The 17120-nt window shown below is 41.0% G+C and overlaps 1 protein-coding gene across 4 annotated transcripts in view; it reads right to left on the reverse strand.

The window, feature by feature from the left end:
• Positions 1–2749: 2749 nt before the first annotated feature.
• VTI1A (vesicle transport through interaction with t-SNAREs 1A) overlaps positions 2750–17120 on the reverse strand; it is a 306773-nt gene continuing 292402 nt past the window's right edge. For 2 of the 4 annotated variants that reach the window (XM_029080491.2, XM_029080490.2), the window contains one exon: positions 2750–7044. In XM_029080491.2, coding sequence (XP_028936324.1) covers positions 6951–7044 — 94 coding nt within the window. In that variant the 3' untranslated portion in view covers positions 2750–6950. The remainder of the gene's footprint in view (positions 7045–17120) is intronic. The other 2 variants (XM_029080493.1, XM_029080492.1) reach the window with 1 other exon arrangement.

Genomic DNA, 17120 nt, shown 5'->3' on the forward strand with positions numbered 1-17120 from the left:
GATACTTATATAGCTGCTAAAGCGGGGTACGTTCAAACGAGGTGAATAAAATAAAGCACTTTCAAGATATACTTTCAAATTGGATATAGCAACAGACTGCTTGATGACAACAGCAGCAGACAGAGCAAACTTGTTTGCAGTAATCACGACAGGTGAGCAGAGCAGTCAAGAAGATTGGGATAATAAGATACAGATTCCATAAGAGAGACAGGTACTGCAAGTGGTAAACACATCATCAAAACAGAGAACAATTTTTCATATTTCCAGGGTCAGTAAAAAGCTGAATTTTTAGTTACACCCAAATGCAGGGGTAGAATATCAGGCTCAGGGGTGACAGATTTACACACATGCATATGTACCTGTGTATTTATGTATGTGTATGTATGTGTACATAAAATCAAGGTTCATAGGATGGATCTACTGCTTTGAAATGACAGGCCCTAGGGATATATCTATATGAGGCCGAACTCATTGTCAAAATAGACTATCAGGGTACATTCCCATGAAAAATGTCCACCCACTACCAAAAAATTGGCATAATAATAATAATGATAATGGTATTTGTTAAGCACTTAATATGTGCCAAGCACTGTTCTAAGCGCTGGGAAAGATACAAGGTTAGCAGGTTGTCTCACGGGGGCTCATGGTCTTAATCCCCATTTTACAGTTGAGGTAACTGAGGTGCAGGGAAGCTAAGTGACTTGCCCAAAGTCCAGGACTTGGTCACTTCAGATCTGATGATGACATTAGCTTAAGGACTGAATTTCCAAAGAGAGAAAAGACAAGCTAAAATCAAGGTCAACAGAATGGATGACTAAAATTAATGTATCCTTACAGTTTGTTCCAAACCTTTACCAGTCAGTGATTCATTACCTTGTTTTCCTGCACTGCCCTCACTCCAGTTAACATCTTTTCCTGACATTATTATGACATGATTAATATCGATATTCTTTACTTCCACCCTAACAGAAAGCTACTGTTCCTGATAGTGTGGGCACAAAGCTGTTTGAGAGGCTGTACCAAGCCAACATGGTAGCTCTTCCCCACAGAGCATTTGTTTTTTTCATTTGGTTCTATCACACAGCACAATTATCCTCCTTGAGTCTTAAACAGTTTTCCAAACAAACATACCACAACAAAAAAAGCCCCAAAATTCAGATGGATAGTTTTCTCTCTGGATCTGTCCCCGATTGAACACATCTAGGGCAATTCGGAGTTAGAACCAATACTGTGCTGAACTATACTGGTCATACCTTCAGGAAAAGTCCAGGCAACTATCAGTGGACTTTCCTGAGCAACAGATCGATACGATACTTCACATCAGCCAAGCTGTTATTCACGCCAAAGGCAGTTGTTTGGATGAAGGCAAGAACTGAGTGCACCAGTTCACTGTATCACAGCACAGAGCTCTTTTTTTTGGTGTTTTTTTCTTTCTTTCTCTCGATTCCTTCATTATTTATGTGGGACAAGCAAAACACCGCAGTTCAGGATGAAGTTGTTTGCTCTTTGTATATCGTCTTTCCCAAGCTCAGCAATTAATGGTCGTGTGGAGGTTCTGCATGATTACACATTCATATAAACTCTCATATGATGGAATGTTGAAAGTTTCACATTATGGGGGTGATACATGTGCTGCTATACCGTGTTTCCTCTCGTAGCTATTTAGTTTATCATTACTGGCTTGGATTGTTGAATTTGTAATTTGTTGTAGTTTTGAATTCCATTGTTATGGTTCTACGGGTCTCTCCACCTCACATTTAGATTGTGATTCTTTGTGGGACAGGGAAAGTATCTAATGGGTTTACCATTTATTTAGCCTTGCACTTAGGGAAAAGCAAATGCTCAATCAATATCATAACTAATATCCATCCCCTTTCCTGCCCCACTCCTGACAGACGGTACTGTTGGCCTATTTGCAATTATATTCCCACTCCTTTCTCTGTCATTTTGTTTCATCCGTAGGGCATTAAAATTGGCATCTATTAACATTATTTGAGCCTCCTCCTGTTTAGATTTTGTTGTTTCTCCGGGACCATTAGAATTATGTTTAGTACAGTGCCAAATGCTCAGTAGAGTGCTCTGTATACTGAAAGTGCTCAATAAATACCACAGTGTAGAAATGATCCACTTTGGGACAAATCTCCCCATTTCCCTCCTCTTGCCTTTGCATATAAGCTGCTTGGGGAAGAGCCCCATTTTTCATGCCATGGCATTTAATAAGTATATAAGAGAGAAAATAACAATAGTAGGAATAGCTTTCATAGTATATCACATTTGCACGTGATCACTTACAAAACTATTTTCACATCTGTTGTCCCCATTAGACTTTAAGATCCTTGAGGGAAGGGATCATGTCTATCAATTCTATCATATCGTTCTCTCCCAAGAATTTAGTACTGTGATCTGCGCATAATAGCGCTTAATAAATACCATTAATTAATTGGGTCAGATGTTAATTGAAGAGGGAAGGAGGACTGTTCCTCTCTGTTCTGGTTCATCCACTTCATAAAGCATTCTTGCCTGAATCTACACCATCTACATAATGTCCTTATCGGTCCTTCACGGAGATACACTGTGCCATATGTTCAGTCTCAGAATTGCGGTCACTACCTCCGTGCTATTTATGTGAGGCCAGACCTTGATCACGTTGACCAGTTAAGGTAAATGAGTTCTTTTGATTCACCAGTCCTACTCTACAATGGTCCCCCCCTTCCAAGTATTTGAAGTAAAACCACATCAAACTGTCAAGTGCATTATGATCTACGAACTTGAAGCTTTTTATTTTTAGGCCATTGAAATCATATAGAGCACTGATTTAGGGAAATTTTTATACCAAAATCACATAAAGTCAAAGCAGAATTAGGGGTCATCTTGTTACCAATTATTGGAAAATATCTACAGTCGGCTACAATTCACTCAATCCCCACAACACGTTATTGAAAAAAGCAGATTTAAAAAAAAATCTAACACTTTCAAGTTCAGCTCATAGTTCTCTAAATATGCATTCATGAAAATTAGCAGATTATTAAGTCATGAAAATGTTAATCACATAAATTTCCTCAATAAATTACTTTCTCAGGGCTTCTATGCCTAACTCATACAGCTATGAAGTCTTATCCAGACTGAATGATTTTACTATATTCCTGTTCTCTGCTAATTCAAAACAAAAAGAAAAGGGATTTTTTTTATCAGGGGCGTGTATAAAAGTAGTTAATTTGTGACTATGTATAAAAATAGGTATAAATATTTATGAACAGAAATTTCATTATTTAAATTAAGCTCTAAATTTTTCTGGTAACCCCAAGAAGAATGTCTGCTGTATAGGTTGCAAATTAAGTTCAATTATTTTTCTCTTCTGCACTTGAATATAACTTACAGCTAAAGTCATTTAAAGGGGTTAACATCAACCTTAATTAAATATTAAAGTGTACCTGTACCTGCTGCTATTGTTGCCCCTTCGAATAAGATATAACCTATTTTTTGACAAGTTTTCATCTTTCTCTGTGGAAGACGCTACATGAAACCAAATCAGTGGCAAAGAGGAGGGTAATGAATAATCTATTTCATATTCCAACAGTACCCAGAGCTCTGAGTGGAAAAAAAAAATATTCAGTCAGATGATAGCAAGAGGCTACTGAGGTACCACATGATGCAGCTAATGTTTAAATAATAATAATAAAAAAGCGATAAACAAATCATTAGCCCTTAACAGTTGTTTAATGCAATTTGTTAATGAACGTAATGGTGGGGACTAATAATGAAAGAAAATAAAAACGTCTAAACAGGCGCCAAGTTGCCAGTGATGCTCAATTATTTCCTTGTCAAGTTTTTATGATTTAATGAGGTCCTTTGGGACTGACGGCTGTCAGTCAGTCGTGACTTTTTGACACCATTACAACTTCAAATACAGCAGCAGGCAGGCTGTTTTCCTCGGATTTGAAATACTGAGATGATCTGACAGTTTTAAAGAAAAGATGTGCAAAAAAAAAAAAGGAGAAAGAGAAAGAGAAAGACAGTTGCTTTTTCTTTTCTTTTTTATGGGGCAGACAATCTCTGGATGCTGTTTGGTAATGAAAACCCAATCACTGAGGTCATTATCTGATGAGGTTTTTTTTTTTTTGGACCTGGAAGGGTTTTTTTTCCCCTCTATTTCTTTACTTAATGATAACCCTCAATGGGTTTGCCCCGCGTGGGATGGTCGAAGCTGCACAATTTTGTTCACCATTAATTTCAGCCTTTGAAGCTCAGTGCTCTGAAGCAGCAGCAAAGAAAACCCCCCACCAAGCTAGTTCCAAAATAAGACAATCCAGCCTGGCTTAAACAGAATAGCAAATGGACTTCCATCCAAGATATGAGAACTGACGTCAGTTACACAATATTTTCTGATAATTTCCCTCAGTATATAACATTTAAAACTCTTTAAAACTTAAGAGTCTTTAAATAAATTGCTTTTGATTTTGGCTCAGGGTGGCAATAGTTTTATTTATTCTGTCAGTGAAACCGTTGAGCAGACAATCTTTTACATGGCAATCATGATTTTTAACAAAGGCTCACAACATTAGAAGCATCTGATTCTTTCAGTTTTACTTTCCGTGAGCATTTTGAATATTTTTTTTTAACAGATCCTACGTCTAACTTAAGATATGATAAGCTGGATCAGGAGAACCTGGGAGTGACTTTTGGGGAAGGGCAAAAGGAACTGATTATTCCTACTTCAGGGCATTTGCTTCTTGTTTCCTTGGGCGCTCACCCACTGTCACACTAGAGGGTTGAGAGGACACTTCAAGTCTCATCTTTCCACACCTCCATGAAAACCAATCTGCCTTCATGCATCAATGATTCATTACAGGAGAGGCCCAAAATGGAATAGGCAGGAATGGGGTGTCTGCTTAACTTTCATAGCACCTCAGTCCCAACAAGCATTGGTGCCTAAATTACATCTGAGAAAAAGGAAAAAGTAAGATTATGTCGATACAGGTGAAAGGCAAAAGCCGTTAATGGGGTGATATTGGCAGCCATGCTACTTCTCCTCATTCCAGTCAAATGAGAACAGAAGGGTTACAGAAGCTCTAGCCACACTTTTGCAGCTCACAAATTTTGGATCCAATAAACTATGACTATTTGGGGAAGGCCCAACCACGCATACGGTTTGGCTAGGAAGGTTCCATTTGACGAAGCCACCAGGGAGTGAGATTATACGGTTGGTTGCTGCTAACGCTTCCAGGACGTGAATTGGTGTCATGGGTTTTCTCAATGGTTTGAGTCTTCATTAAAACTCAAAAAAAAAAATTCTGATGGTGTGCTGGATCTCATAAACCTACAGGCAAATCTATACGGGTCTATATTCCCTCAGCAAGTCTCCTTTCCCCCCGTCTTAGTCTCATACCATCATTACAAAATAAAGGCTGTGGCCTTATTTACCCATTCCAAAATATTTATTTGAAAAAATGCCTGCTCAGACCTGTTCAGATACTCTGTTTCTTTGGTGAATTTTCCCATAAGGATTTCATCTTAAACTATGATAGCCTTCTTCTGAGTTGACAAAAATAAAATAAAAAAAGTCATAGGATACATAGCAATGGAAGGGAGGGAATGGACTTGTTTTCAGTGAACTGAAGCTTCCCAAATTCATATTCTATTGAAAAGGGGATTACTGTACCTGCAATGAGTTTCCAGCTTGTAATGAAACACTTTTGGCTTCTCAGCTGGAAAAATGACCTTTTCTAGAACAACTTTAAGCATGATTACATGTGAGCTAAGTTCTATCACAATTCATGACTACTTGGGAAACAAGCATAAAACCAATTATAGTTATGAACAAATAATCAGTTCAGAAAAGCTGTGATACACTTGTTAGCCACAAAACTCTAACTATCCTTTTGTATTTTACACTAACCATTTTAAAGAAAATCAATAGAAAATCTGGGTAACATTTATTTAAAGCCCCACATCCCATAGGATGTCACATTTACAGTTATGTTTGAAATTTAACACTAATGGAATCCTGTTCTTTTGCTGAAATATTCATATTCTCTCTACATGCTGAAATGGATCTGAAGATAATCTTGTCAGACCTTTTACATATACAGGACTGCTTTGGGCAGTACACATATTAAAAATGGAATGAAACAACGATTAACTAGGTTGTGAATGTCCTGGTCAAAATTAAATGTGTAAGAACTGTCAAGCGAGTAAATAACTGGTCTCTCTGAATTCCTAGAGTGTGAAGAAACGTTTCTAACAGGCAGGAAAGCAAGTTAAGACAGATATTACTCAGTCAATTTCAGTAAAAAAATATATTCAATAGAAAAACAGGGAGAGTGTTAAGTTAATTTACTCCACATCTGACATTAAATATCTGCCTTTCAAATCAACAAACTATTTAGAAGTATTTGTTTCATTTAGTATGGCCCTTCATGAACCAAGCCTCCTCAATAAGAGAATGATTTACTTTCTTCATCATCTCATTTCTTCTTTCAGTGAATTCTTCGACATCAAAGAAGGGTATATATGACGAGATATCTGACAAATAGTTCGACATCCAACCTAGCCAACAGAACCATAAAAAAAACCTCATCTCCCCTGCTCCCAACCACTTATCATCTACATTTTCAGAGGCCAGGTGAAACTGGAGAAATTCCCATTTCCACATAGCTACCCTCCCCCACCACCCCATTAGTATCTTTAAAGACAAATATTAAACTTACCAAAATCATTCTTGTAAAGAAAACACAAGAAAGGAATTCAATCCACATGCAATCAACATTAGAAAATGTTTTTACCCTTCTTGCACCTAAATTGAACAGCAGCAAAAGGGTGGAGGGAGGTGGGGAGGGGAGAAGGAAGGGGAACACTCTTTGTCAGTGCAAGAGAATGATTCATGTGACCACTTTGTCTTAATTACTTAGAACAAGGAGTTTCTTGCTGTTTATCAGGGAAGAGCAGGTCTATCAGTGTCCTCTGACAGACAAATAAATAGCCATCAGGATGGTGAAGACGATGATGATTGCCAGGACAACTATCAAAATCCGGTTCTGGATGATCCTAGAAAACAGCAAAGGAAAAGAGAAGACAATTCAAACAGAGAACATGGAGTCACATTTGGGAACAATAGAAAGGGTGAACTTGTCTAATCAAACAAGCAACAGGAACCCTAAAGATCCAAAAAGGGAAAAAGCTTTGCTGCTTTTTTCCTTCCGCTTCATGCCAATCTGGTGGGATAGCCTTGTCTTGGGCTATTGACATTACAATGCGACATATACAAATGAATCACTTTACACCACTTGTAAACAAGGAGGCACAACCAAGGAACAAAAAGGGTTTGCTGAAATCTGACCACAAGACATTCTCCTGGGTGATTAGGGAACCTGGGAAATCTCTTTTTATGAGTGAGCCGCTACTCATATTCAAGGGATTTTCCTAGTAAGAAAAAATTCTAAGGACACTGATGACAGTAGAACTCTTCTTGTTCAAACCCTCCCCACCTCCAAATAAAACCAAAAAAACAACAAACCCCCCCCCCCAAAAAACCACAAAGAAAAAAGTAGAGAAGAAAGTTATAAAGGAAATAATAATACAAAGAAGCAAGTGTCTAACTGTGAAGTTTATGTTGCAAAAGTCACTTCTGTCCTAGCACCCACTCAAGGGTATTAAGGAAATATTCTGTTGGGATGGAAGTAAAAATGGAAATCCACAATAGCACAGATATGCTGAGAAGTATTAACAGTATGTCTAATACCTGGAGTAAAGATATTTACTCTCAGTTTTCCTAATCTGCAGTTATCCTGCTTCTTCTGGAAATGTAAGAGTAATACCATTCATTAAGTGCTTACTGTGCGCAGAGGACAAGAGAATCAATCAATCAATCATATTTACTGAGCACTTACTGTGGTCAGAGCACTGTACTAAGCACTTGGGAGAGTACGACTATAAAAGAGTGGATAGACAAGTTCCCTGCCCGCAACGAGCTTACTGTCTAGAGAGGGTGAAACATCCTGCCTAAAAACAGAATCACAAATTTATATATGACTTAAGGAAGCTTCTGATTCTAATGCTTATTACACAATTTGTCATCACATCCTCAGAAAATTATACTTCCTGGAAACATTCAGAGGGAACTTATGCGAAATATTCCTTCACATGCTGAATCTTGAGAACTTGATACAAATAGGGAGAAGTGACTGTTGCTTTTTTAAAAATTATAATGATCATATGGGGGTCAATTGAAGACAGATTTCTAATTGCAACAGAAAGAAAATATCAAACACTCTCTGTCCTTCAGCAGAGGGCTCCTTCCTCAAATTTAATAATGATTCGGAAAAGAGTTTTAACCCCCTTCCTGTCCCCTTCTGCCTCTCTATGTATTTTACTTATCAGAGTCTTTTATTCTGGATGAATTCATTTTGGGGTGTCCAAATATATAAACAGAAAGTTTTTTCTAACTTTGACTTCTCCTTTTCACTCACACACTCCCTATTCTTCTAGTCTCTCCTCTCTCCACTTCCCACCCCCACCCCCCAAAAAAAAGTAAATGGATGGATGAAAACTGGCACATCAGACAAACACACTCCCTTGTGACACTCTAAAAGGACTAACTCTCTATCCCCCTGACAGGTTACAAAATGATCACATTTGCTGACATGTCTTCCGCAAAACTGCTTTAGTGCTTGTGTCCACTTTTCTAACAGGAGATGAATGGCCTGCTTTGTCCTCATTTATCACTTAAGGCTCAGCTAAGATCTGTCTCGTTTATTTTTTCCTTCTTCACTATAAAGCTTCCACCATAACATTAATTCTTTTGTGATGACAGCTAATTCAGACCTAACGGGCAATATTTACTCTGCAGAGGTACTGCACTTCTCTCGAAAATATTTAATAGCCAAGCGAAGTGAAGCTAAAAATGAGTGTCGGTTGGTTTGGGCTTGTAAGGCCCATCAATTGAAAACCCCAACTGATTGTTTTTCTTTACTCCTTTGTGGTGGTGCAGAACTCTCTTCAAAACAAGACTGGATCACAAACAATTTCCCTAAGTCTATGCTGGAACTAGAACTAGAACTTGGCCTAAGGTGTCAGCCTCATCAACTATGAAGAGAAAATCAACAAAATTGAAACTCGGTGGTAAATAGATTAAAAGCAAGAAAACGCTTAAAAATTCTGCCTTTAATATAGAGTAATACCCCTTTAGACTAGCTTGGTTGACAATCATTTTGTTGTGGGTTGAGGGCCCCAAGGCATCCATGGCTAATTTACAAAGGATTAACTGTGTGTGAAACTTATTAATGCATATTTAGGAAAGCTGCGATTCTAGCAGACTGAGTGCTTAAACCATCAGACCATTTTGGGTCTTACTGCAGGGTCTTGCTATTTCAGAAAACTTTTAATTAGCTGGGGGGTGGGGGGGGTGGTCATGAAAGCAGGGAGTGGAGGGGAGGAGGGATGGAGGATGTCTTTAAGGAGGGAGCATGTAGAATAGGGCTTGGGAGTGGCAAGCAAGACTTTGAAGACCAAATGGGATGGACTGATTTAGGGTCTTTTCAGCCCCTCTTGGAATCCCTGCTCACTAGCTCCCAGGCCTGGCTGGAGGCGAGGACGGTTAGGACTCCACCACAAAAAGATGTGGGGATAAAACAAGGGCATCCACTCCTGTGGCTGAAAACTATGGAGTCAGCACCTAGACATCGGCACAAACAGGAACCGCCATTAAATAAACTTTCCTATAGTATTATTATATTTTAAATTCTCCAAAAGCATGACCTAGTGGAAAGAACATGAGACTGAGAGAAAACCTAGGTTCTAATCCCAGGACTGTCAAAAGGCCTGTTGTGTTATCCTGGGTAACTTAACCTACTTGTACCTCAGTTTCCTTATCTATATTATTTAGACTGTGATCCCCATTTGGGACACAGACTGGCTCCATCCTGATTAACTTGTATCTATCCCAGTACTTAGAACAGTGCTTGACACATAGCAAGTAGTTAACAAATACCCTAATAATAATAACTGTAATAAAATGTAATTTGGGGATGACTCTGACTCTCTCCCTTAGATTCTGAACCCCATGTGGAATAGGGACAGTGTGACTACCTTGACTCTACTGCAAAGCTTAACTCATGATCAACACTTAATAAATACCATAACCATTAGGCACACCTAATTTCAACATTACCCAAGCACTCAGTACAGTGCTCTGCACACAGTAGGCCCTCATTAAATACCACTGATTAATAGATTGATGTTAGTGAGAGAAGAAAGTAGATAAGTAGGAGGGAGAGACCTGATTGAGTACCTAAAAGCCAATGGTCAGAAGCTTTCTGCTTGATGCAGAAAGAAATGGATTTTTGAGGAGTGGAGGGATGTGTGCAGCGTAACGTTTCAGAAAAATGACCTGGACAGCAGAGTGGATTGGATTGGACAGAGGAGTTACTGGGGGCAGAAAGACCAGTGAGGAGGCTGATACAGCAATCAAGCAGTCAAGCTTGGTCAAGCACCTGGGCTAGTGGTGGCTGTTTAAATGGAGAGGAAGGGGTGGGTTCCAGAAATGTGGGGAGGTGAAAACTAACAGGATTTGGCAAAAGATTAAATATGCTAGCGGAAAAGAAGAGACAAGTAAGGGATAATCCCCAGATGGGGGAGTACTGTGCTGTCAACTCTGATGGGAAAATCAGGGAGAAAAGGATTTTGGAGGGAAGAAGAGGAGCTCAGTTAGGAGCATTCTGAGGTTGAGGTACTGATGGGATATCTATGTAGAAATTTCCTGAAGGCAGGAGGAAATAGGAGATTATAGCTAAGGAGCAGGATTTAGGCTAGTGAGGCAGTTTTGAGATGGTAGTTCAGAAACGAAAACAAAATTCAAACCAGAACACCCACAGTGTCACCCTGGTTCAGCTGGGCTGGCACAGTAACATGATGATGTCACGGACTGGACCAGAAGCCAAGTGCTCCAGCCTTCAGGATGGTGAAGTTGTAGAAGAGGATGAGGTTCCCAAGATGTGAAGCTCCAGAACAGAGTCTTGAGGGACACCCAGCACTAGGGGATGGGAGACCGAGCTGGATCAATCAAAACTACTTATTCGTTCATTCATTTCTTCATAATTACTGAATGCTTACTGTGTGCAAAGGACTGTACTAAGTACTTGGGAGAGTACAATTTAACAAGAAACAGACCCATTCCTTGCCCACAAGAAGCTGAGATCTTAACTGCATGCAGAATCAATCATATTTATTGAGCACTTCCTGTGTGCAGAGAGGATTGTACTAAGTGCTTGGGAGAGTACAATATAATATAACATAGTTGATAGATACATTCCCTGCCCACAACAAGCTTACCATCTAGAGTGGTAAGGAGGAGCAGCATGGCTCAGTGGAAAGAGCATGGGCTTGGGAGTCAGAGTTCATGGGTTCTAATCCTGGCTCTGCCACTTGTCAGCTGTGTGACTTTGGGCAAGTCACTTAACTTCTCTGTACCTCAGTTCCCTCATCTGTAAAATGGGGATTAAAATTGTGAGCCCCATGTGGGACAACCTGATTACCCTGTATCTCCCCCAGTGCTTAGAACAGTGCTCTGCACATAGTAAGCGCTTAACAAATACCAACGTTATTATTAGAGTGGGAGACATGAATATGAATAAATTACAGATATGTACATAAGAGCTATGGAGCTGGGGGTGGGGGGCGGGGGCGGTGAATAAAAGGGGCAAATCAGGATGATGCAGAAGGAATGGGAGGAGAGGAAATGAGAGCTTCATCAGGGAAGGTCCCTGGAAGGAGATGGAGAGCCTTCAATAAGGCTTTGTGGGCAGGGTATAGTACTGATAATTGTTGTATGGTATTCTCCTAAGCGCTTAGTACAGTGCTCTGCAAACAGTAAGCGCTCAATAAATACTATTGAATGAATGAACGAAGGTGGGGAGGGTAACGGTCGGATATGAGGGCATTCCAGGATAGAGGCAGGACCTGGGCAAGAGATAGATACTGTACTAAGAGCTTGGAATGGTACAATAGCGTGAGTATACACGACCCCTGCCTCACGGAGGTGAGAACCAGGAGAATCAGCACAGCTGAACCAATGGTAAACAATTTGGAAGACTGGAAAGTCAAAGGCAATCTAAGAATGAAGATGGCCCTTGAGAAACTGGGGTGGGCAGAAAGACTGAGTGATACAGGTCACGTTGGATCCTATTTTCTTCTGACCAAACCAAGATCCCAATTTCTGCCCATTTCAGAGCCCCAAAGTCATTAGGCTGGGCCCGCTCCTCTGGACTAAAGAATCGTGGAGAGGAAAGGGCCCCTAAGTGATAAAGAACAGTCAAGAGAGCTCACAGAGCTAAAACAATGGTTGGCATTGGCAGGACCCATCTGTAGAAGAGTCTACAGTCCTGTCGCAGCCAGGCACCGCCAGTGGGCTTTGCTGTAGGCAAAACAGCAAGGAATTTCAAGTGGGGAGAGAATGATACCAAGGAGAGGAAGAGGGTTCATGGTGACAGTGAGCCCCTGAGAAAGTATAAGGTCAAAATGGGAGGCACAGAGTGGGATTAGATCCTAACTTTTCCCTGTTACCTTAAAATCAACACAATATGCCAAAGAGGAACCCAAATCCCTCTTTGAAATATGCAAAGTGTGTTTACAGGGTAAATAATTTAAGAAAGAATATTCACTTGAAAGAAAACACCCATTCAAACAGCCTGGCTGAAATGCCTTAAGGCAAAAACTTGGGTATTTGCATGCTGCATTCTATTAACTTAGCACACTGTTGCTTTAAAAGAATGCATAGCCAAATTAAAAGGAATGTGTGACTGAAACATCAAGGATTCTCCAAGTTTACATTATGAATCAGAGTGCTGTTGATACAAGACGAATTAACCATTTACTTGATGTAAGCTTAAGGCCGAGCTCAGAAAGTACTGCTGAAAATATGGATGGGTCTATTAAATGAGTGAGCTGCTAATTTTTCCATTGCTCATTCCCTCCCGGACTCCTGCTCCTCCGTGAAACAAAATAAACAAGGTTATGCCTACTGGGAGAGAAAATTTGTCTGGTTTGGAAAAGCGGCAACAAATAACAATAGTGCACCACTTTCAAGAATTTTAGCAGAGATCCATTGAACGAGCAAACAACTTGAGGCAAGGGTCCAACCTTTTTCCCTCCTTTGTATTCTCCTAATGTTTAGTACCATGCTGGGCAGTAGAGTGTGCAGCAGCAATCACTAGCTACTACTGACCAGAGATTTGGAAATATTACCACACGATTTGGGATGTCAGCTAGGTGGCTCTTGTTTATTGCATCAAATTGCATCAGATTTCTCTCTCCCCCTCTCCCCCCAACATGGGTTTCTTTTCTTTGTTGTGAAAGCCTTAACACCTAATCTCTGACACCTATCGGAGGGGCTCCCCACTCAGCTGGAGCCAAGTTCAACTCTACTGAGATAACTAAGTACTCAATATGCTTCCCTTTTTTATGGTATTTGTTAAGCACTTACTATGTGTTTGAGAAGCAGCGTGGCTTAGTGGAAAGAGCACGGGCTTGGGAGTCGGAGGTCGTGGGTTCTAATCCCAGCTCCGCCACTTGTCAGCTGTGTGACTTTGGGCAAGTCACTTAACTTTTCTGGGCCTCAGTTACCTCAACTGGAAAATGGAGACTAAGAGTGTGAGCCCCACGTGGACAACCTGATTACCTTGTATCTCCCCCAGCGCTTAAAACAGTGCTTGGCACATAGTAGCGCTTAACAAATGCCATCATTATTATTATTATTATTTTGTGTCAGGGACTGTAATAAGCACTGGGGGAGATACAAGCTAATCATGGCCTATTTTACAAATGGGCCTACACATGGGCCTATTTTACAAATGAGGGAACTGAGGCATGGCAAAGTTAAGTGACTTGCCCAGGTCGCACAGCCAACAAGTTGCAGAGGCAGAGTTCTAAGAGGCGGAATTAGAACTCGGGTCATTCTGACTCCCAGGCCTGTGTTCTTTCTACAAGGCCACACTTCTGCCGTGTACTCAACGTGATTCACTCCAACTGGGCATACAAAATCCAATGGCCTAAGAACAAGTTTACATCTACTTTTACTGCCCCTACCTCCTTCAACCCTTTGTCTTGTTGACCTTGCAATTTTTTAAATGCTATTTGTTAAGTGCTTACTATGTTCCCGGCACAGTTCAAATCACTGAGGTGGATTCAAGGAAGTGTAAACTCCCTTTAGACTGTAAGCTTGTTGTGGGCAGGGAATGTGTCTGTTTATTGTTGCATTGTACTCTCCCAAGCGCTTAGTACAGTGATCTAGACACAATAAGAGCTCAATAAATATGAGGGAATGAATGAATTGAATGAGTTCAACACAGTTCCTGTCCGACATAGGGCTCACAGTCTTAATCCCCATTTTACAGATGAGGTAACAGAAGCACAGAGAAGTTAAGTGACTTGCCCAGGGTCACACAGCTGACAAAGTGGCAGAGCTGGAATTGGAACCCAGATCCTTCTGACTCCCAGGCCCATGATGTATTCACTAGGCCACGCTGTTTCTCTTTTCTATCATGTGATTGTCTATCATGACAGCTGCTCAATGCATACCATAGATCGACTGTGTTTTTCATTGAGTCTCTTCAATCTCAACACGCATCCCAGTATTGCATACACAACTCTGCATTAGCTCTTCTGACTTAGCAATTCTACATATAGAAGTGAGACAATTTCAGAATACACTATTACCAATAGTACATTAAGCATGCCAGTGGTGTTGAACCATTTTCAAAAAATTGCATTCATTAGTTGGGAAGTGCGTGACACCTATATCAGTTCACCCTGGTGTCTTGTACATGCCTTATTGTTTGACTGACCAGCAGTGAATAATGATGCCTTTCTATTAGGGTTTGAAGGCACCATAAAAATTGCCATGAAAATTAGCAATCGGGTAACACATTATAAGCTTTGAGACACAAATGTGTCAAAGCACACACCTTTCTGGATGCTCACCTGAAACAACAAGCATCGCAAAACACACATCACTTATATTCCAACATAAACTCAACCCTGGTTCTTATATAAATAATCACAAATAAGTGCCATGGGCCTCACTTTATTAGCATAACTAAATAATCTTTTTTTTTTTTTTTTGCAAAGGTGTATAGACACTAAGCTACCCTCAGACCTGCCGTTGGGTTGATATAGTGAAGCAGTAGAGGCTAACTCCTGTGGTGTTTGCAGAGCACACTGGAACTAGTATAGATGCCAACCCAATCACTCCAATTACTGAAAAGTCTGGGGACGAAGAGGTTGTTTTCCCTTTCACAGTTATGGCTCTAGATTGTGTGGATCATTGTAAGATTTTCCCTGCTAGCAGTACAAGGTGGTCTATCCGCTCTGCCCTTTAATGTGGGCACTGTAAGCGACACCTTCAATCAACCAATCAAAGGCACTGAGTGCTTACTATGTGCAGAACACTGTAGGGAGCACTTGTGAGAGTACAAATCAATAGAGGAGGTAGACACAAGCCCTCTCTCCCAACAGTTTGCAGTCTACGGGGGGGTGAGAGACACTGAAACACATAAGGGAAATAGCAATTACAGGTAGGAGCAATGGCATGGTGTAGGGATATGCACAAAAACACTGGAAGGCTGAAGGTGGGTGAATATCAAGTGATTGAAGGGCACAGATCCAAGAGCATAGATGAGGCAAAAGGGAAAGTGAGTAGGGAAAATGAGGATATAGCTGGAGTATTTATCTTGGAGAAAATGTGATTTTAGAATGATTTGAAGAAAGGAGAGTGCTGTCCATCAGATAAGAAGGGGCAGAGAGTTTCAGGTCAGAGAGAAGACATAGGCAATGGGTAGACAGTGAGATAGATGACATTGAGGTAGAGTGAGTAGATTGGTGTTAGAGGAGCAGAGTTGGAGGACTGGGTTGTAAAAGGGGATGAGCAAGATAAGTAGGAGGGAGAGAGCTGATTGAATGCCTTAAAGCCAACGGCAAGGAGTTTCTGTTTGATGAAGAGGTAAATGAGAAACCACTGGATGTTTCAGGAGTGGGGAGACATGCACTAAACCTTTTTTAGGAATATGATCCAGGCAGAAGGGTGAAGTATGGTCTGGAGTGGAGAGAGGCAGGGGGGTCAGAGAGGAGGCTGATGCAGTATTCAAGGTGAGAAATGATAAGAGCTTGGGTCAGCGCAGTAGCCATTTGGAGGGAGAGGAAAAGTTGGATTCTAGAGATTTTTGTGAAGATAGAACCGATAGTATTTGTGACAGACTGAATATGTGGGTTGAAAGAGAGATGAGTAGAGGATAATGCCAAGATTATGGGGTTGTGAGACAGGGAGGACCGTAGTGTCTTCTGACTGATGGGAAAGACATGGGGAGGATAGGGTTTGGGTGGGAAGATGACATGTTAAGCTTGAGAGGCCTTGCTCTTCCCATCCTCGAGTGGGCAGCAGGAGAGAGAAGGGATGAAAGCGAAAGGCAGGGCAGGCTAGCAGTTGAGATGTAGGCCCCAGGACCACATAGTGGCCACAGAGTGTCTCTCTCCCAGCAGTAGCTCTGGCTCTACAACTGTTCTTTCAGGTGCGGGGCCAAGGTGGATGCTGGGTTGAGAAACTTCTGGTGGTGGAACTTGATAAGGCCTGAATTGTGCAAATGGGAGGTGAACAGGGGCCAGGAGGTGATAAGCTGAAGATGGGATCAAGGTAGAGGGACGGACAGGTGAGGAAAAGAAAAAGATGGGAGAGAGAAGGAAAAGGGAAAGGATTCTAAATATCCAGCCCTCAGTGACTGTCTGTTTCTCTGACTCTTGCTGTGCGTGATCTCTTTGCCACTCTACCTTTCTGACTCTCTTTTCTCTCTGTAGATCATTGACTTTACCCCTAGACACCCCACTCTTTGCTCTGACCATTTGTCATCTTTATGCTCAACATGAAAACTGGCTTCCCTGTATCTGTGGACTATGATTTTGTCCATAACACTTGCCAGGCAACCATGAAACCAGTGGGACTTCATTGTCTCCCTGTGTGGCCTGAACTGGGGATTTGTATTGGAAATGAACTGCCAAGTGAACTTGGTGATTCTCTGGCATGACTCTATCCCCTCAGGCTTTGACACTTAGTCCTCATTCCTGTCCCATTTCTGTTTTCA

The sequence above is a fragment of the Ornithorhynchus anatinus genome, chromosome 16 (assembly GCF_004115215.2).
Source record: "Ornithorhynchus anatinus isolate Pmale09 chromosome 16, mOrnAna1.pri.v4, whole genome shotgun sequence".
NCBI classification, from domain to species: Eukaryota; Metazoa; Chordata; class Mammalia; order Monotremata; family Ornithorhynchidae; genus Ornithorhynchus; species Ornithorhynchus anatinus.